Genomic DNA, 21,574 nt, shown 5'->3' on the forward strand with positions numbered 1-21,574 from the left:
GAAAGCTGCGCTCCGCGGGAGCGGGGCCCCGCGCACTCCTGCAGCAACAATTGCTTTGCAAGTGCTCACGCTCTCGCAGCCTCCGTCCCCGGGGAAGCGGGCGATGCTTTTCCACATGCAGAAGTTAGGGGTGACGCTAGCGAATGTTCTATTTTCCTGCCTTCTTGTATTATCCAAATGTAGACCACGTATGTGAATTCACAACAGCGGAGCTCTTGTCCAGTGGAGGCTCCAGCCTTATGTATTTACAAAGGACAAAATCTGGTTTCTGCAATTCATTGCTTATCTGAAGGCTGGAACTCTCCCTGCTGGGCTGCTGCTTTGCAGGGAATGCTGTTTGTGTGAAAAAGCGTGGCCTGCACCCCGAGCTACTGTGCTGCAAAACCACTGCCTGTTTTTGTGGGGCTTTGCTTTCCTTACAGAACAGTTAGCTGTGGATTTGTTTGCTGGGCATCCATGCCCTGGCCTTCCTACCTTACACCTTGCTGTCTTATAAACCTCACCCTGAAAAGAGAGTCTTCTCCCCATCAATTTAGAGACTACAGGCAGGCGATGGCAACGGCAGCATGACAGGTTGGCTGTATTGTCACAGAACTGTTTTGCAATGTTTCTTTCTGGCCATATATCGTTAACTTGGATAGCTCAGACCCTTTGGAGAATTCCAAATTCATGCCAATTTCTATTTCATTAGGTCTTCACCTTTGCTAATCCTTTCACCCTACCACCTCCTATGCCTAATTTCTTTAATAGCATTCCTGGAATACAGTTCAATTTCCTTTTTAAGTGCAGTTTCCAATTTTGAGTTTCCAATTAAGTGCAAATGAGGTGCTTCTGAAACTCCCGGAGGGATGCCTGTTTATGTCCCTACCAACACCTTTCCAAGTCAGGTTTGCTGTCAGTCAAAAACAAACCCAGGACTAAAGCTATTTGAAGTACCTGCAGGATGACCAGATGCATGAACCAGCATCTGGGCTGCAGACATCCAAGGGGAGAACAGATGGCAACTGATACAGTCCATTTTGTTACACACTATCGTTTATGAAGTGAGTTCTTGGGCACCTGAGGCTTAATCATGCCAAGAGGATGAATGCTCCCAGCTTGAGCAGACGTTAAAAGGTACTTATTTCCAGTACTGAGCAATTACCAAAAAATACCCCAAATTATAAGGGGTTCTATGAGGAAAGGACTGAAACCCCAATTACAGGGAATATTACTGAGGAAATAATATTATTCAATGCTTACTGGTGTTAACCTCCTCAGTATCGGAAAACGTGAAGGCTAGGTCTGAAAAAAGTGACACCCAAATCACCAAAGAGCTGGGGTTGGGATCTCCTCACCAAACATTGGCAGACTTGGGCTGGTAATGCTGCTAGAATAAGAATTTGGAGATCTTTTTTCCAGCTGCCTCACAATATTTAGTGGCTATGTCATTCCCCTTCACCCTCCATAGGTGCACCCAGCACCCCCAGCTCATACCTCTACCCTCCTTACCTCAGTGGTCTACATGCTAAGCTGTTTTCCTCATTCCTGTTTTCTCTAGGACTCCATTTGTTTCTTCTGGCCTCACGAGGGCCTCCAATGGCCTTTTATTTCACAGCAGGATGTTAAGGAGCCTTTATGCCAGTGTTTTTGTACAGGCAATGAATCAAAGGATGGGTAGAGTCTTCACCCTTAAAAAAAAGTCAAGAGATATCAGAGGGCAGCCCCTACAAAATGACTCTGCAGATTCTAACTGATATAGTGCCTGTCCCTATCATTCTGCCCTAAAGGTTATCTTCAAGGATTTTTGGATCCAGGCCAGCTTAGTTAGTATTCACAGTCTTCTGACTCACATCTTGACACACTGCAGCAAATGAAATGGTATCTGACTAACCCGGAGAGGACATATAACCTGTACTCAGCACTGAAATGTGAAAGCAGTAAGAAGGCACTCAAGGTCAGTCTTGGTACCACAGTTTTGGTGATACATAATTAGAGCAAAATGTTCTGTGAACTTTCAGGCTTCAATTACAATTTCTGAAATTCAGGACAGGGAAGAAAGGAACAGAGAGGTGCATATTAGATTCCCAGAATCAATTCCACCTCCGCCTTACCCCACCCCCCAAGCAAAATACCCACTGTTTTCTCATGCAGCTGTTTCAGCCAAACTCTTGCCAAATAAAACTAAAATATCAATTTCTTACCATTCCAAATTTCAGCATCAGTCAAGCTTTGCACAGAGATCTGTCCCATAACATCTCCTGACAAGCACATAATGTACAAACAAAGACCACTAATTCCAGTGTGTAACCTCCAAAATTAGTAAGACTAGAAGTCATATTCTTGGAATATGAGTCTCTATGGTGACAAAATGTCACCTCAAACACATACGTGCATATCTGGACTCAGCTCAAATGCAGGGTTTTCAAGGGCCCGCCTATCCATAAGATTTCTCTCCGTGTCTTCCAAGATAACAATCGACTTTTTTGGGTTTGGCTTTCCCAGGTAGTGTGTACATATAATTTCCCCCATATAAGCCTTTAATTTAATTTTTATAACCCAGTGTCCCAGGACTTTTGGAAGGTAATTTTTTTTCCTTTACTGGCTCTTGTTCAGATCAACTGATTTTTTTACATAAAATTGTGATATTGAACTTCCTATGATTTTTCTGTCCCTACAGAAGGTCAAACTTAATAGAAAATTTGGAAGTATGCCAATGAAAATCCATAGCGCAGATGGGCTTTACCTATGATATGTTTTCAGAAAATAAATATTGACTGTTGTTGACATTACATCTAATTCCCATAGGCTATATCTGGATCTTTTCTCCAACTTAACAGGAATTAAAGCAGCATGACCCAAACAGCAGAGTATTATTAAAAACAAGGAAGGATCTCATACAGACCTCTATAGAATAAACAGAATGTTGGTTGTTACGCTCTGGCAAATATGCAAAGACTGTAAAAGGAAACTATAATATTTAATACCTACTATATTGAGGGTTATTGCAAAAAGAAAAAGACTTGTGCCTTGCAACTTTAGTCCTTGTTTTTAAAATTTCATTCTTTAAGATAATATTAAAAAATCTTGGAAATTCTGAACTGAGAAAGGAGCCACCAAACAAGATTAAAGTTCTGTCTGTTTCTATCTTCTCAGGAATACCAAATCTTATTTCTACTTTTTCTGTTGTTATTAATCGTAGGCTGACTCAGGATATGGCTAGTTTCAGCCATGACTGCAGCACAGAGTAGAGATACTGGTGCTCCCTGCACACTGGCTAGCAGCACAGGTACCTGAAGCAGTGTAGCCATGGCAGCACAGAGCTATGAGTGGCCTAATTACTCTGCCAAGAAATAAATGAATACTGGGAATACCCTGGGGGGAAGACGGTTGAATTGTTAACAAAGAGTTTCCCCCTGAGGCGTGTAAGTTAAATAGGTGTTATCAAGAGCCAAAAAACCTCCAGCTTCAACCTTAGAATAAAAATGCCTTTGTCCTTTGGCACTTCTGATGTCCTGGTCCTTCCAATTCTCCTGCTGTTTATAGAGATAAAAGAAATATGTGATTTTAGTATCTGATAGAAAACCTAAAATAAAGCAAAACTGTTCCTACCCCTAATTAAAATCTATAAGATCTCCTTAAAGAGACAAAAGTAAACGTTTCTCCTGGTTGGAAACACAGAGTTCTGGTGGCAGTGGTGGGGTGGAGGTGCCTGAGTATCCTGCCTCCATAAGGACACACAGCAGGGTCAGTCCCCTGAACTCTTCTGAGGAACGTGTTCAGACCTGGTGTTTACCATGCCTGTAAAAAAAGGAAGGATATATATGTATTTTATGGGGAAGACCAAAGAGAAGAAATAAATGAGAGCAAGATTTAGGGGAAAGGAATTTACTTATGCCATATCTTTTCCCACCAACTTTTCCTCATACACAAGAGTGGACATGGTTAGAGGAAGGTGAAGGGAAAATATTACCAATATGCTCACTTTTTTACAAGTTCAAAACACACACAGCATTTTTCTGAAAATGGAGCCCAAGACGTCACCAAAATTACACATGCAATGTTTTATTTTAAAAGCTCAATCTGTATTATAGGTTTTTAAGCCAAATTACATGAGCAAAATCCACATTATTTGGCTGAAATTCCCTTTGAGGTCAATGCGAGTTTAACTAGTTTAAGGCCTGAAGTGTAAAGCCATTTCAGAAAACACACTGGTTTCTCCAGGTGGAGAGCTTGGTGAGTATTGCCAAATGAGAATCTGTCAGCTTGTGCCCAGACTAACTAAACACTGCAACAGCCATGTGCTGAAATGGCTGTTTTGAGGAGACAGCCAGAAAATTTTGAGTTTGCCGTCTCCTAACAGAGGCCAGTAAATGTGTAGAGGCTAAAAGTTGCCATTTTATCCCATTAGTTTGAATGTGAAAAAAACAACAGGACCCTACTAAAACCCAAGTTGGATTTAATTTCCAAATGTTCAAATGCTACAGCTCAGACATACACATGCCATTTAGACCTAACCAAACTGATTCTACTTTTCTATGCAGGCAAAGAAGCAACAGAGGTGAAAATCCCACAGAGTTTCCAGGATGTGATGGTCAATGATGAGCAGTAATTACTGCAGCAACAGTTCAGCCAGCATGAGTGTCAACGAAATGTCTGCCTTCCCTCTGACTTTAGAGCAAAAAACTGGCTTTGCCTTTGTGGGGATTTTGTGTGTTTTCTTGGGACTTCTAATTATCAGATGTTTCAAAATCTTGCTAGACCCCTACAGTAGTATGCCTTCTTCTACATGGGAAGATGAAGTTGAGGGGTTGGATAAAGGAACATTTGAATATGCTCTTGCATGAAAATTCACTAATACCCTGCCTTAAATTTGATGTTGATTTCATTTTGGAAACCAACTGTTATAACATTTGTTATACATACCTGCGTTTTGGAGATACATTGGTGGCATCCATTTTGTTAAATAAATATTTGCTGCAAACTCAAAAGGTTCTTCACGTTGCTTTTACTTGAGGAACCATGGAATGGTAGATAAGAAGTGATTAACAACAAAGAAATATCACGATAAACTATTCAGTAAGAACATTACAATGGCCAGAAAGTATTTCAAGAATCCTATGATACCTCTCTGAGGAAGACCTAATTTCTACTGTGTCTCATGATAGGCTGGAGAGAAACATGAAAGACAAAAGACAGGCTCACGGATGGTGAGTGCTTGAGTGGTAACTCCCTCCCTGCCTCATTTGATAGAATTTTATGAGGCTCGGAGACTGTGCTTGTATACTGAAAATACAAAAGCAGAGCACAACAAATGGTTGTGGCTCAGAGGAGGTGTCTGCAAGAGGTTTTGCGTCCATATTCCTGAGATGAGGAACAAGGGTTGGTCCACACACTATCAATAATAATGAACTAACAGGAAAGCTAAAGATCACATGAATTGCTAACCCACCTCTCACCTTCCAAGACAAGCAGGTGCTCTACCACTGGCTGTTTACAGGAAAGTGCACGCTGCTTCTCTTGTGTGAAACTTGATCTGGTCCTCTGCAAACAGCGTGTAGCTCATATGAGAGTATTTTTTTAACAGGTCTCCTTTCTCCTGCTCTACAGCAACTGAAAGTCAAACAAATAGCAGAAGGGAAACAAACATCACTAAGGAAAATGTTGATTTTACAAACATTCAGTAATATAAAACATATTACCTGCCCAGAATTCCAATTTGAACTAGCACCACCACAGTCCTAGTCCACAAATGTCTCCCATACTGTTAAAAATTTTAGGTGAAAGACAAAAAGTGAACATTAAGTCACCAATTTCATAGTCTAGCTGAATTGCTCAAGACGTGAATTTTTTACTCCACCTGGTTGCAGAAGATGGCTCAGTTTAAACTGGAACTTAAACTGTCTGGTTAACAGCTCCCAGCAGATGTTACCAGGTTGGAAAGGCCAAAGCAAAGACAGTCATGCTGCATACTCACTTGTACCCAGAGCATGAAAGGGATGGAGGTCCAGAGCTGACTGGAGATCTCAGTACTCTCCAGCCCCTCTCCACAGCTAGTTTTTCAGTTAATGCTTCCATAACTGTACACAATGTATGATCTGGATTGTCAAACTGAAGAATTGGTCACAGGAGATCCTATCAAGGCAGAAGAACTACCAGTGAAATCAGAGACTCAAATCTGGGTACTCAGGGTCATACACACAGCTGTTTAGCCAGTGTGACAGCACTTGACAGATATTCCCTTCAGTTTTTAGGAGAGTTGGCTTTGGAATTTTAAGCACCATCACTTTTGCTAAACAGCTCTGTTTGCAAAGAGGAGCAAAGACAAGGAAATCAGTTACAGCAGTTGGTTTCTTTCACATGTATTCTGAAAAATACATGTTGTCCCTTTTGCCCTATATACTAGGCAGAGGCAGCTAGTGGAACAGCAGGCCTCCAGTGCCGTTTGGAGCATGAAATACTTGGTTTTACAGGGAAGGACACGAATCTCCTGTCTAAGAGAGGAACAGCCAACACTAATCTACACTACTCCATTTGAATTATAAACCAAACAATTTTGCAAACGTAATAGCTTTTAAGCTGCTTCAGATTCTGCATAAGAAAAAACACCAGACCCTCAGAGATTCAGTATATTGTATTTATGCTAGTTAATTTAACTACAGTGCACTGATTCATGGGATCTGCTGGATAGGATCGTCCACTGCAGGGACCTGACACTGCTCTTCTTTCTGCGTACACCTAATCAGCAGAGCTGAGCTCTGCGCTGTCAGGTTAGAGTGCTAAAGATACTTCAGTTATCTGGGTTAAATATAGTTCGGTTATCTCTAAACTACACAGCAAACATGGCAGACATACCTAAAATACCCCAATACTGTCTTACTACTTTTGTCTTAATCTATTGCTAGAACCAATTCTCAAATTCCTTCACGATTACAAAGCTTCATCATTTCCTGCTCACTCTTCTCTGCACCCCCAAAAAGAACAGGGAGACAGCTGTCCCAGAAAGAATACAGAGAGTAAAAATTTTCAAAGGTTTCCCTTGAGTATACAGAGTAAAACTTTGAACGAGATTATGAGCAAATGGTTCAAAACCACGTGGGGGACAAGGGGACCCACCAACGACTGATTCTATTGACTTCACTGGCAACTCTTCCACATAAAACAGACTGAGGAGAAGCCTGAACTCTTGTGATCTCCATATATATATCCATGCATAGATGCAAAACTGAAAAATATGGAGATCATAATCTGTGCACAGAATCAGTCATAGCTGGGAGGGAAATGGAGATAACAAAAGTATTTTCAGGCCCCTTCAGAAATTTTGCAATACCATAAACCCAGTAATTGTAATGGATAGGAACATTTGCTGGTTAATAGTTAACTAGCTAGAATGCCTCCCTAAATCACCATCTAGAAATGTTTTGCAAGAGAGGGATTGGATTGTCTATTTCATATATCAAGCAGGAGAAAAATCTGGCCAATAAGGCAGAGTCTGTAACGCCCCAAAGAGAGGGACACGCTATATGCACAAATAAAAGAAGCAGATTGTCCTTCCCTAAAAACACAGGACTGAATGGTAAGTTAAATTTTCCTGGATAAGGTAAACTTGATTATTTATGTGTAATGCTCGAATACTAAACACAAAATTAATGGCAACTCATAGCTGAGAGACCTCTGGAAATACACTGTGAAAATCAAAGTATTATTTTCAAGAACAGCAGAAAGGTAAGAGATTTTTCTTTTCCTAGCAAAACAGTAATATTATGGAAATAAGACAGTGAAATTACAGAATCATTTTACTTGGTGGCAAAAGTCTTATTGTCATCAAAGAATCAGGATAGCATTCAGCCATGAAGATGGAAACAAACCTACTTTCACTGACCTTGATGAGAAAAGATTTGGGTTTGGTCCTTCATGTCTGAAGATGAAACACTTCCTTGCAATTTTAAAAGGCTAAAGGAAGCCGAATATTATCAACGATCAGAAATATGTAGTAGCAGTAATAATAATAATATTGATCATCCGTGCCCAATAGAAATAAACTAAACTAAATAAATGTAACAAAACATGTTATGAGGCTTACAAAACATTAAGCAGGAAAAACCACAGAAACACAAGGGGATTATAAAGTGATATCATAGCAGAGAGGTTACAGCAGAATATTATCTATAGCTGATGGAAAAAGTGAGAAAATATGCTTTAGCTATATCTCATACTCAAGACAGAGGACATTTGATTATCAGCTCTTAAAATTATAATTTTGAGATGTGATTTTAGAGAAAATTTACATTGCTGAGGTATAAAAATTGATGCAGTATTTTATCTTTAAGTCCCAAAGGGCTAAATGCATTTCACAAAATCACTGAGAAATATAAATTGGAAAAAAGTCTCTGGAGGTCATCTAGTCCAACTTCTTGTGAAAGCACAAAACTTTAAAAAAATGCCTCTAATGGGCTTATTTATCCAGGTCTTCAGTTCATATAGTCTTTTATATAGATGCATTTTAATTCTAAAACTCTCTGCTTTTACACAGACCTGCAGAGTTTCAATGTCTAAGCATGCTCTGTTTTAGTCAGTTTGAACAGACCTGCTCTCCTACTGAGTTATACTGGTCTATACAATCAGACTTCCTTATCTCCTCAGAAGTATGTTTCAGGACATATGGATTGCCATTGTTTCAACAGTTCATTTCAGGATCAGGTAATCTAGGACATCTAGGTGATGCCATAAATTGCTGCAAAGGTATTTAACCCACTAACGGCCTTAAATATAAGTATCCCTTTTGCTCTTGGGATTTTTGTGTTCTTGTTTTTTTGAGGGTGTCTGTGTGGGAGAGTGGAGATAGGAAGCAGGTTGTACAGCTGTCACATATTCACCTTTCTGTGGGCTGCCGCTCAGAGGGACCTGCATGGGCTAGAGGAATGGGCCAACAGGAATCTCATGACATTCAACAAGGACAAATGCAAATCTGTACCTCAGAGTAAACTCCTGCACCATACAGGCTGGGGCCTCACTGGCAGAGAGCAACTCTCCTGGAAGGGATCTGGTGAGCAGCAAGCTACAGAGTGGTCATCTCCATGCCCTGGGAGCAATGAAGGTGAACAGTGTCCTTGGGCTGTGTTAACAGGACCACAGCCAGCAGAACAAGCAACGTGATCATTCTCTGCTACTGGGCAGTCAGACTGCACCTAGAACCCAGTTTCTGTCTACCTGTGCTCCCAACACCTGCCCATGTAAGAAAGATGTTAATCATTTTGTGTGTCTGATGAAGGGCCACCAGGATGCTCAGGGGTAGGTACATTTGCCCTGTAAGCAAGTGGGACTTGTTTGACCAGAAGAAAAGGCATTAGGAGAACATAAGCAGCCCCCCAGTATTGATGAGGAGATTACCGACAAGGCAGAGCCATGCTCTTTACTGAGGTGCACAGCAGGAGAGTGACAGATGATAGTCACAGAGTGACACACACAGAAGATTTCAACTGGATATACAGGGGGAAAAAAAAACCCACACTTTGAGGAGAATTAAGTATTACAATAGGTTCGCAAGGCAGGTTGTAGAATCTGCCCTTGGAGAATGTTAAGATCTGACTGGAAAAAGCCCTAAGTAACCTGAATCATACTCAGTGTTCCCTGTGCTTTGAATGGGAAGTTAGACTAGGTAAGCTCCCAACATCCCCTTCCCACCTGTGTGATTCTATGACTTGCTACAATTTCTTTCAAATCATCTTAAATGGTGTTTTGGTCATGTACAAATGTAAAACTGAGTGTAAAATTCTATGAAGCTTCCAATGCCTAGGACTACTGTGAATATTTCTCAGTTTAACTGTAGTTATTTATTTATTCTATTATGTGTCTATAAAATATAAAAATTAATATATATAAAATATATTTCATTTTTATTTCTATTATCTATTTATGATAATTTATTATAATTTTTATCTGTTTTGGTTGTCTATTCATTCCTTCATCTTATATTAATTTTATTTACAGAAAAAAATTAACATTTTGCTATATCTTAATTTCCTGGTTATAAATTGTCACCATCCTGGAACTAATGAAAACTTAAAGTGTAACTTTTGTAGTTAAATTTAAAAAATACATTTGATTGAAGCTTTTTGTGCAAATTTAATTCCAGATTATGAGAGAAATATTACATGGTATCATAATGCTGCAGTGGAACATAAACCATAAACGGACTTCATGGAATCTTGTGTCACACCCTTTGTACTGCTTACACTTTCCCTGACTTTAAGTAAACATTGCATTGTTAAAAGAAATACTATATTGGAAAATCAATTTTAAGTACTTAGAATCTGATCCAAAGCCCATTTTATAAAGATGGTGTTGCAAACCTGGATCTAGCATCCTGACAGCTATGCCAGTTATTGGTCATTAAGTGATTGATTGATTGATTGATTGAAGAATAAGTGATTGTTTAAAGAATCAACATCAAAGGTATTAGCAAAAGTGGTTTTAACATGATGTTAAAAAGTGCAACCTAAAGTTTGACAGCAAGGTTCACTCTATTACAGTATGGTACAATTATCTGAACAATGATGTGAAACTAACAAGGCACGAATCAAAGTTACCAAGACAAAATAAGTTACCATACTAGAAAGTTATGTGTGGTATGGGTCACTTAATAAAGCTCTGCTGTTGGTGGAAGGTCTCTGCCTCGAGGAGCAACCTTGAGCGGCATCCCAGCTCAAGTGGAGATCACCGCCACGCAGCCAGGCTGCTTAGCTGGGTGAGCTTGACAAAGGCTCACTCAGGCTGCCATAAAGTGGCTTGTAGTCAAAATACACGTGATGAAAAAAGGTTCTCATGAGAGTCCTTGTACCCACAACTTTCTTTGTCCCTTGATAAGTGAGGCTTGGAAAAGCCACCCACTATTCACATGTTAATTGCATGACCAGTGTTCCAAGACCATAGGTATAGATGCTCACTGTGTCAGTGCTCCTTTGTGGGTTCTCAGAAAACAGACTGAAGCTAGAGGAGTTCTTGGCCTGCTTACAGCTTGGGCCTTCACCTCCTTTGGAGCCTGTACCAAACTACCACCAGTTCAGTTAAGGGGCAGAGTGCATCAGTCACAGATAAAAACATCCCCACAAACACAATCTTTGACTCAACTAATTTTTTTACTCAAGTCATAAGATGACAAGTCTCATAGATATTGGGTGATGTGGGGGAGAGCCTGGGGTTGAAAATTTATCTAACTGTGCAAGTTAATAGAAATGTTTTATCAATATTTTTTATGGCAGAGATACAGCCGACAATATTAGGAAGACTGCTTAGAGACTTCAAGAAAAATTTCTCAGAATTTTGTTACTCAAGGAGCAAAGATTTCATATGCAACAGCACTAAACCCTTTGCTGTCGTTGCAACTAACTAGCTGCAGCCTCGCAGAGTAACCGGATCAGTGACCCAACTCTACAGCATCCCTGAAGATGTCGATGAATAATTCGCCAAATGTATTCTTGGATCCAAATGCAAATCGGTTTCAAGTAAACATAATTAATGAAAGCCATGACAACAATGAAACATCCCAAGAGGATGTGGGCTCTGACCCACCACATTATGAAGAAACATCTTTTACTGATGAAGCACATAACAGACTGAGAATCAGTTACAGACCAGGAAAAAAAGAATTATATGACAATTTCCTTCAAAGTGGGGAGAAAACAGAAGCTAGTTTACATCCATATGATACTCACACTAAAATGTACTATCTACAGACTTTTGGCCATAACACAGTGGACCCAGTTCCCAAAATTGATTATTACAGAAACACTGGCAGCGTCAGTGGGAACAAGCTCAACAGACCAAGCTTATTAGAAATTCATGAACAACTGGCAAAGGTAAGTGGAAAGGAAAGATACAAATTTTCTCTATTCCATTTCCAGGCTGTTAATTCTGTTTATTAATATGAGGAAGTCCTTAAATTCATGGACCTTGCCCAAGAAAAAAAGTACACATAATCACTTGCTATATTTCCTTTGGTGGCTACAGTATGTTTTCTGCCCCATGCCCTGCTCAAAGCAAAGATTTTTATTAAGAAATAAATACTTATTTACTTGACTGTATTTGTTTAGCAGAAAAAGATAGCTTAATCTTGTCTAAAAATATAGAACTACTGAATCTTTGCTGTTTCACTTAAGAGTTAGGATAGCAGATGATGAATATCGATTCATAATTTAACCAAACTACACAATTCACACTTATCCTAAACTTGAATTTAACATGAATCCATAACTAAATTTCATATATCCCTCTGTTGTATTCACTAATATCTGTAGGTATTATAAAAAGTGTTATATGCCGTAAATGCAATTTCAACTAATCGGAAATCCAAAGCACTAGCCTTTTTTTGCTGTAAGAAACCATTCAAATGGCAAGAAAGAATCCAGAAGAAGGGTGTTGAGGTTGAAATTGTTTGCTCAGAAGAGTGATAGCAGACAACCATTTTCAGGTACTGATTTAGTGAATTAATTTAGGGCTTACACTCATTAAATGAACAACAAAGTACCAAAACAAATCAAAATACCAAACAATTGGGATAATCCTCACTTTTGTCACCCTCTATGGCTACTTGCCAGAAGAATATACATTGGTCAGGTATAATCCTTTGGGGTTTGCACATTCAAAACTTCTACAAGGAAGAATTTGAGAAGTCGGAAATATTAAGCCTTAAATACCAGATTTTTGCTAACTGCTATGTTAATGCCTCAGACATGTAGATGGATAAATTTTGCTGTCTATTCAACTACCTAGATTATCTAAGGCTTGATTTCCGTATGTGGAAGAATCACCACTGTGCAAAATAAAAGCGTGGAAAGCTGTAATGAGAACTTCTGGGGAAACAACTAGACTAAGCGCTTTGAAACAGTTAAACTATTTTAAAAACTACTTCAAAACAGTGGAATAATATGATATTCTACTGACTCTGGTAAAATTAGATTCTTCTCCTTTAAGCCACAATTATAAGTTATATATAAAAAGCAGAAGAGAGACACAGGATATATCTACTTACAGAATTAAAATCAAACCTGTTTTGAGGTTCTTAACTATGTGCTTGTCAAAGCAGGGCTGAAAAGAGAGACATCACCTCTATAGTCAGACTAGAAGCCACTAAAAAAATCTTCTTTTTCTGAGTTGAGCAATAGTGAAAAAAGAAATCTCCAGAGAAAACACACTCTCATCATCATTGCATTCCATTTTACACACTTAGGTCTGAATTATTTAGACAAGCATCCGATTTTTTGGATGCTAGCCCAGATCCTGTTCAAACTCCAGTTCTCTGGGGATTCACTTATCCTAAGAATTAATATAAAGTAATGACATCAAGCAAATAAATAGCCTTTAGGATATTAGGATCAGATTCTTTAAAGATCCTATTAGGACAGTTTTCTAGTTTTGATGCGATTTATGTAAATAAAGGTCTCCACAGACCTGTACGAAATGGCTTATAAAGAAAGTAGAAAGGCTACCTGGGTCATCGTTTAAAAAAAATGAATGCAAAGTAGATGTGAAGAAGAAAGAACATGAATTTTGTGACCCTACTAATTTACAGATGTATAAGCTGCTACTCGAGGGACTAAATATATTTCTGGACCAGAAGAAACTTCCTCTTACAGAAATAATTTACTTCAGTAATAACCAGAAAGGAGAAAAACAGTGTATTGGCTTTGAACATAATGCTGAATGAACATGTAGTGAACATTAGCATATTAAGGGATTTTCAGTCTTGACCACTATCAGAAAACTCGGGATTTTTTGCTGTTGCATCTCTCAATGGTTTATTTCAAACAAAATTATATAAATTTGTTTAGTTATTTTTGAGGCTTTCACTTAGAGAAGAATAAAAAGAAGGCAGATTCTGTCCCAGAATAAAACAAAGCGAAAATTGCTTCACAGGTTGGGACTATTAGGGAAGAGCAAAGAGCATCACCAAGCTTGGTTGTTCTCAGGCTTTTTCCAGTATCCAGCTTACAGAAGGAGAATCTTGTGCTTCTCAAAATAGGACGGTGAATGTCAGAGGTAACGGGATCCTTGTGACACTGGCAAGCCACTGTGCCCTTATGTGAGTTGTGGGCCTGGTCTGGGAGCCACCAACCACAGCACTGGAACAACCAACCTGCCATTAACATGGATGGAATCCATTCCTGGCTGTCCCACAGACTCACTTTGTGACCCTGGACAAATCACTTCAGTCTACAGAGCTTATTCTGAAGAATAAACAAACATGAGGTCATCAAATAGTAGCTTAGCAGGGAAGGGAATTAAGGTGGAATGAAAAGGCTGAGCTCCTACCAGGAGGCAAAAGCAGTATGTGCAGCTGGCTGGGGTGCCTATCCCCCAGCCCCAGTGTGCAGCACGCTCTATAGCCAAAGCTAAGGAGGGGAGGAAATGTCACGCTGAGTGTGTATGAAGGTTAGACTAATAGCCAAAGATGCTGTTCTGGAGAAGGTGCTTTATGCCTTTTTTCTTCTAACACTAAGATCTAGGCTTACTGCACTGTACTCCAGGGCAATCCCACTCCCCTCACCTCCAGCTTTTTTGAAGCTCAGATTGCTGAAGACAACTGTCCTGTTAAAGCCCATTGCCAGATTCTGCTAAGAAATTACATATATTTGACTTCAGATTGCTAAACATCACATAAGCATTCCCATTGTGCTTTGACGCTGAGCTTAACATCAGAAGATAAATATTAATATTTAATACACTTTTTAAATATGTAGTTTTTTAAATGTCAGAGTGTAAGGCAGGCTGAAAAGAACTTCAAATGTCTAGTTGCCACACTTCTGGAGTCAAATGTGTGTCATCTTTTAGCAAGACGTGTCAGTTTTTGCACACATTAAGCCACAAATCGCCAATTAAATCCTTTAAAAAACAGTCTAAGTGCTGTTTCACAGCTGATGGCTGGTGATAATTACTTAGGCTTGATATTTACCCTACATAAGAAATCATCTAACCTTTCTTCATCTTGGCTACTCTTCACACTTAGTACAGAGACCTGATGAGCTCATCATCTTTAGCCCCAGGAGAGATGAAGACTGAACTGTTCTGAAACAAGGAAAGGAAAATGTTGGGGTTTTGTTTTGGTTTTTTTGTTTGTTTGTTTGTTTGTGTTTTTTTTTAAAGAAAAAAAAAAAGCAGTTAGCTGTTTATTTTGGTAGCTTTTCAAAAATGTTCTGTCACTTTTATTCCACATCCTTAATGCATGAGTAGCACAGGTACAGCTGCCTGGTAAATAACCAATCATTCACTAAAGCACACCAATTTAAAATGTATTTATGGAAGGTTTAAGGCCATAATTTATGATAATGGCATAGAGAGCACAAGTTAATTCAAAGTACATAGGAAACAACTTTTTTTCAAATACGGAGACTAAACTTTTTTTGCTTTGTTTTTGAAATTCTAAGTACTGTAGCAAAAACCTTCACATTATTCTGTTAATCTTCCTTAACTTATTCTGATTTACTGTATTTTGAGCAAATATGGCCCTTATTATTTTAGAGTAAGAACTGGCCCCTATTATTTTAGAGTAAGAATTGTCAAAATTATCTAAGTAACTCAGGAGCTCAAAGTCACAGGCTTTCAATAGATTTTGTATTCCCATTTCACTTAGGACCAAAACCACCATAGGCACCAGGTTTAATCCATGCCAAAATGTATTATCCAGTCACTTATTTCTCATTTGTGAGAACAATGCTGAATTTACTTTGTCAAAGGCATTCTACAACCTTGCATCACAGCGGCTATAGCCCCCATCCATGAGGGGGGAGTTCAAAGATTAGCATAAGCATCATATACAGATGGTCTTTATGTCTGTTTTGGTTTTGTTTGTTGGGTTTTTTTAAGTCTATGGAAAAAAATATAGAAACAACCTTGAAGCTTAAGCAAGATAAAAAACCTCATATGTTTCACAGAGTCACAGATGTTTTCCCTCCTTGACCTGTTCACTTAAGCTGGAAATATCTTCTTCCTCTCCTCCCCAACACCTCACCCCCCAAACCCTAAACCTATTACTCTCTGTCAGACATATACCTGCAAGGTACGTGGTCCTTCCTGAAGGTCTTTGCAGAGGACCCACACAGTACCTGGCAATTGTTAAACTAATGCCAACCTTTTGCAAAACCAGACAGAAATTTGTATTTTTTAAAAAAATAAAATTAAAAATTAAAAAAAAAAAGCATCAGTGACAATTAATATAAACCTCAGTACCATGACTAATGCCTATTCAAGCCACAAGAAACATATTATGATTCTAAAATGTCTCAAAGATTCTGGGGCAGAGGAGCTGAAGAGATAAAATACAGGTTTATGTCTGTAACTGGATGTGAGCAATACAGAATTTTTGCATCTTTATTCTAGTTACACCACAAATACGGGAATCCCTAATCCTGTCTACTATGTTTAAACCAGAGGTGGCTAAACCACAGAAAGGATTATTCATTTACTGTATTATTTACTACATTTCACTCGCATTTCTCTGACTGTTCTCAAGAATATGTTACCCATTTGCTGCTGCAATTACATTTGTACTTTATCCAACAGAAAACACCAGAGTTCATCACATAACTGCCATGCAGCACTCAGCTAGGTCTCTTTTCACTAGCAAGCAATTATCCCTGTTTCTACACTTAGCATTATTCATAAATTGTTGCAGCAACACGTAGAGGCTAACCATGAGACACTCATTATGTTAGATGCTCTACTAACATACTAACGCAATGTATATGTTGGATATAGTTTACAATAAAAACAATTTAATAGCAGATAATAATGTATTTACTCTGCTTAAGAGGTTCTTTAATCTTTTCTTGCTGTTAGCAAGCCCACCTGCTGGTGCCTGTTGTGAGGAGAATACTGCACTCTACTCCAGAGATAGTAAAACCTGATCTTCTTTGGAACTCCTTTATTCCATGGCTCTCTTATGCAGCCAGGTGTCCTTTGCTTGGCACAAAACTGTATTTGTTTTCTGTGTGATCCTTCAGAACATAGCCGTGAGCACCGGCTCAGTCGAGAGAGTGGCTAATGGAGAAAGCACCGCTGGAGATGAGACAGCAGTCAGCAAGGAAGAAGAAAACAAAACAGGATTTGTCAAGTTCGGATGGGTGAAGGGTGTGCTGGTGAGAAACTTATCTGCATTTCTGAAAAAAAAAAAAAAAAAAAAAGAAAAAAGAAAAGAAAAGAAACTTTAAGATCAGTTCCACAACACTAAGTTCTTTTAAGAAGTAAGAGAGGGAAGTGGATTTGAGGGATGTTTGGGGTGCTTTTTCAAGCCTGCAATGCACACTGTCACCCTTTTGGTTGTTAACACTTCTTTCTGCATTGCACTAATGCAGTATTTTTTTTTTTGTTTAAAACCTAGGTAAGATGTATGCTTAATATTTGGGGTGTGATGCTTTTTATTCGACTTTCCTGGATTGTAGGTCAAGCAGGAATTGGTATGTATCTCATTTAATATCATTTTCAACAGTGAAAGGGATAAAGAGGATAAACTATACAAGAGCATGATTAATATATAATCTGAGATGTGCATTTGCATGTTGAACTAAATAATGTTTTCAAATGCTTGCCAGGGTAAAAGATGTTAATCCTCCAAACTATTGGAATTTTCCAGACTCACAGCCAAATTACTGCTTAGAGGCATAGATGTGTTAACTATGCATATGATCATCACATCTGAGTATTTCTAAGCTTTAGTGAAATTTGTATTTAGATCTTGTAACAGATGTAAACTTCATGACTCGGGCCAATTTCTAATGTGTGTACAGAGTTAACCTTTAAGAGTTCACACTTTGTGTATCTGTGAATCCCAAACCTTGTCATCTACATATTAAAAACAACACTTCTTCACACTTTTCTGCAAAGATGAAAACAGAACTGGAAGGTGGTCTCATCTCACCATGATTTTGTTATTTTTAACTATAGTATAGCACAAGACACTAGTGTACTATGAAAGACCAAGTTTTAAAAACTCTGCTACAGCTTTCATATAAATTAACCAAGTACACCTCTTTTTGTACCATGTTTTTGCTTCTTCATTGTGCAATTTAATTAATCCAAATCTGAGATTCCAGTCCTTGAGAGACAGGGCCCCAAGGCCTCCACCCAGCACATTGTTGAGTGTTCAATGAAACCAGTAAGAAATAAGTGCTCACAAGAGTGCAAGAATCTCCAGCAACTAGAAGAGCAGCTCAGTAAGGTGCAATGTATCAGTAGTAGTTTGGTACAACTTCCTTTTAGAGCTACTGCTCTGGGGAAGCACAGAAATGTGGCCTGCAAAAGCAGTGTCACTCTGCATTACATCATCATACAGTCTAGAGTAATGGGGCTCCAATATTTGATTGGCACCCAGATGTCATAAAAAACAATACAAAGGGTGGATGGTAAATAGACCACTTTGGATTCTCACAAAATGGAAATAATAAGAAAACACAAGCTGGAGTCCAAACTTTGGCCTTGGGGCATCAATTCTCCTGGTCTCAGTTAAAACTCAGTGCTCAAATTCAGACTGAATGTCTCATGCACTTCCTTGCTAATGGAAGTCAAACAGCAAAGTAAAACCTCTCCAAAATTTTGCATGGTTGAAGTCTCATTTCCAATAAAACACAGTGACCTCACAGAAGTCTCACTTCAGCAAGACTGAGTGAGAAACAAATGAAATATAAGGTGAGATCTTGAGCACTGGTGTCCCAAAGCAGAGCGCAAAGGGGGTGGACGAGATGATCTGCAGAAATCCATTCCAACACCCTATGTTTCTGTTTCTGTCTGAAATGCTTATTAAGAAAAAAATCCAGCCACAAACTTACAGAGACAGAAACAGAAAAAGTACCCAACAGTAAAAGGTCCAGAACTAAGCGGAAGAACTTTACTACTTTTGCAGTGCTCCATGCGTGGCTCTAGCACTGTGCCTGACAAAGGAGTGCTTGCTGGTTTTATGATGCATACCAAATGAGGGCATGCAGCCCAGGGCACTCATAAGTATATGCCTTGCCATGAAAATTCTGCATCTTAATATTGCCAAGACTTTGCTCCGGGGTTTCACGCAAAATTAGTTTTTAAGGGCAGTTTAGTAACTTATTGAGATCATCAAGAAGTATTACTTTGTTTTGAGGTGTGAGAATAGCCACAGGCAGGAGTAATTCATTTTAGAACAACTTACTTAGCAGCCATATGCCTGGTTTTCAATCTAAACCTTAATCAGGTTTTAACATTAATTTGCACCATCATCAGTTACAGCCTTTCTGCTTTCACGTTTAATTTTACCCTTTTAATTCATTGATAAGCAGACTCTCCTTTCTTACGGTTTATTGCTCTGCTGTTGCTTTTTAAAACTGCATGCCTTATGTAAGGAGGTTAGTTTTACTTCTGAAAATTAGACATTAAATTCCATTTGAATAATTTCTCAATGCATTTTCTGAATGTCTTATAAGCAATGAGCTTTAAGTCCCTAGCCAAGCTGCTTAAGGAGAACAGAGATGGAAGTTCATCATCACCAAGGGTCAAGGATTTCCCTGGGTACTGCTACTAACATGGGAATTAAATGAGTCTGTAAAACCACCATCTGGGCACCATTTTTATCCTCATCATTAGAGGGTCCAAGAGAGAAAACCCAATTATTTATATATCCTGGTAGTCTGCCTCAGGTAAAAGCCCTTGCAAGGGGAAAAAAATAACATTCCAACAAGGTTCTCCATTTATCATCAGTTGGGAAAAAAGGGACAGTATGGCTCTTACAAGGTTCCAGGTCCAAAATAGGTATGGTATTTCCACCTAATATCTTGGAACTCTCCAAAGTCTGTATTTGTACCTATACATGGAGCGGTTAGCCAAAGGCAGGGAAAACCACCAAATTTATATTAACTGAAAATCTGGCCCCAAACATTGCAATTATGCTACCTTATGTTATATTGCTACAGTGTTACAGTTGAATCACTTCATTTTATGGACTTTTCTTCCTAAGTGTTACAATACTTTTTAAAATTAACATTAAAGCCTTCCCAAGCAGGTATTACTCATTGAATTAGCAAAATATCTGGCCCTATTTATCATATACATGTTAACAAGATGAATTGTGAAATGCAATAGAAAATCCTGTAAAAACAGTCCTTAAGTATAATACATGCACTTATCAAATAATTTCAAACCTACTTCAAGAATAATGTGTCTAACTTAATCAATTAATTTAAGAGTTATCAGCTGATTAAAAGTCATATTCAGCCACTTCTCAGAAACAAAATTTGCATGGTTTAACAATATGCTTCTATGTAACAGAAGCTGACTAAAAGGAATGACCATTTGGATTTTTTTATACAGACTTGCATGGAAAATAGGTGCATGACTAGATACAGTAAGAGTTCAGAAATCAATAGTATAAATATGCTTTATTAGAGGCTCAAAGTACTTTAAATATCCTACACTATGTCATATAACGTTTATATCTCACACATTACATTGGTCTGTCTTAAAGGATTGTGATAACATGGCTATAATTTAAGCACCAAAGAACATTCATTCAGGGACTGGGTGTCAATAACCATTCAGTATGAACTAAAGTCAGGAATTTGAGTTGGGAGCCAGAAGGTAGAAATACAGCAGATAAATTCATGTGTTTGTAATACTTCAGTTGCAGGACCACAGGTTTGTATGAGCCCTGGTCAATAAATATTCCTACAAGCAATGTGTAGTCTTCAGTTCCACACTGAAGACCTATGTACCTTATGGAAAAAAAGAGAGCTATTCAGTAACAGTTAGCAAGTTCAGATAAAACTAAAAACTGATTCCATGTTTGGCACCAAATCAGAATTGTTTCTTTTTTAAAAAAATAAAAATAAAAATCATCCTCTCCTCTCATAGAAAGGAGCGAAAAAAAAAAAAAAAGATAAAAGTTGAGAGAAAAATGACATAATAATTTCTTCACCTGACTTGAAACAAGAAAGTATTCCAGAACTACAAAGCTGAACTCTTCCTGGTAGTGCCATAAAATACAACTGAAGCAATGGCCACAAGTATAGCCTGGGCAGTCCAGTTTGTACACAAAGAAACACTTTTTCACTGGGCAGGTAGTCTAGCCATGGAACACGTAATCCAGAGAGGCTGTGGCATCTTTGTCTATGGAGCTTTTCAAGATCCAGCTAGCCAAAAACATCACTGATTTAACACTGTGTTGGAAATAGTTCTGCTACGATCGGGAGACTGAACTACAGGCCTTCGGAAGTCATTTCCAACCAGTGTTTCTATGATTCCAAGGCATATTAGGCACCTTCTACTCACATAGTTTTACAAAGTGAACAGAAACCTGACCATATAGCCAAAGATTAGAAACATACTTAGATTTCACAGTCTTACTCACACTGAAACCCAGTTCACCTATAACTAATCACCTATCACTGATCTTTAGATGTATAATTATTTCTGTTTAATTATACACTTTTGTGTTATCAGTTAAAAACAAAACAAGATTCTAGGGTGTCTAAGATTACACATTGCAAGCTACTTGTTAAAGTAAACGACATGTAAAAGACAGTATTTCCATTTTCAGATGTTTGTCTTGTGTTAGATTGAAACTACTTTTTGCAGGGAAAGA

General features: G+C 38.5%; 2 protein-coding genes across 3 annotated transcripts in view; both read left to right on the top strand.

Moving 5' to 3' along the window:
• Positions 1–4,577: 4,577 nt before the first annotated feature.
• Positions 4,578–4,826, top strand: CTXN2 (cortexin 2). The gene has a single exon (XM_008938556.1). The coding sequence runs from the start codon at positions 4,578–4,580 to the stop codon at positions 4,824–4,826; it is 249 nt and encodes an 82-aa protein (XP_008936804.1).
• Positions 4,827–11,426: 6,600 nt separating this feature from the next.
• Positions 11,427–21,574, top strand: part of SLC12A1 (solute carrier family 12 (sodium/potassium/chloride transporter), member 1) — a 46,940-nt gene continuing 36,792 nt past the window's right edge. For both annotated transcript variants that reach the window (XM_008938557.1, XM_008938558.1), the window contains exons 1-3: positions 11,427–11,837; positions 16,977–17,111; positions 17,354–17,429. In XM_008938557.1, coding sequence (XP_008936805.1) covers positions 11,427–11,837; positions 16,977–17,111; positions 17,354–17,429 — 622 coding nt within the window. The remainder of the gene's footprint in view (positions 11,838–16,976; positions 17,112–17,353; positions 17,430–21,574) is intronic.

Source organism: Merops nubicus, unplaced genomic scaffold, assembly GCF_000691845.1.
Source record: "Merops nubicus isolate BGI_N331 unplaced genomic scaffold, ASM69184v1 scaffold48234, whole genome shotgun sequence".
Taxonomy (NCBI): Eukaryota; Metazoa; Chordata; class Aves; order Coraciiformes; family Meropidae; genus Merops; species Merops nubicus.

Bases quoted from the DNA above. Each gene is read 5' to 3' on its own strand.
- CTXN2 (XM_008938556.1), top strand. From the start codon at position 4,578: ATGATGAGCAGTAATTACTGCAGCAACAGTTCAGCCAGCATGAGTGTC.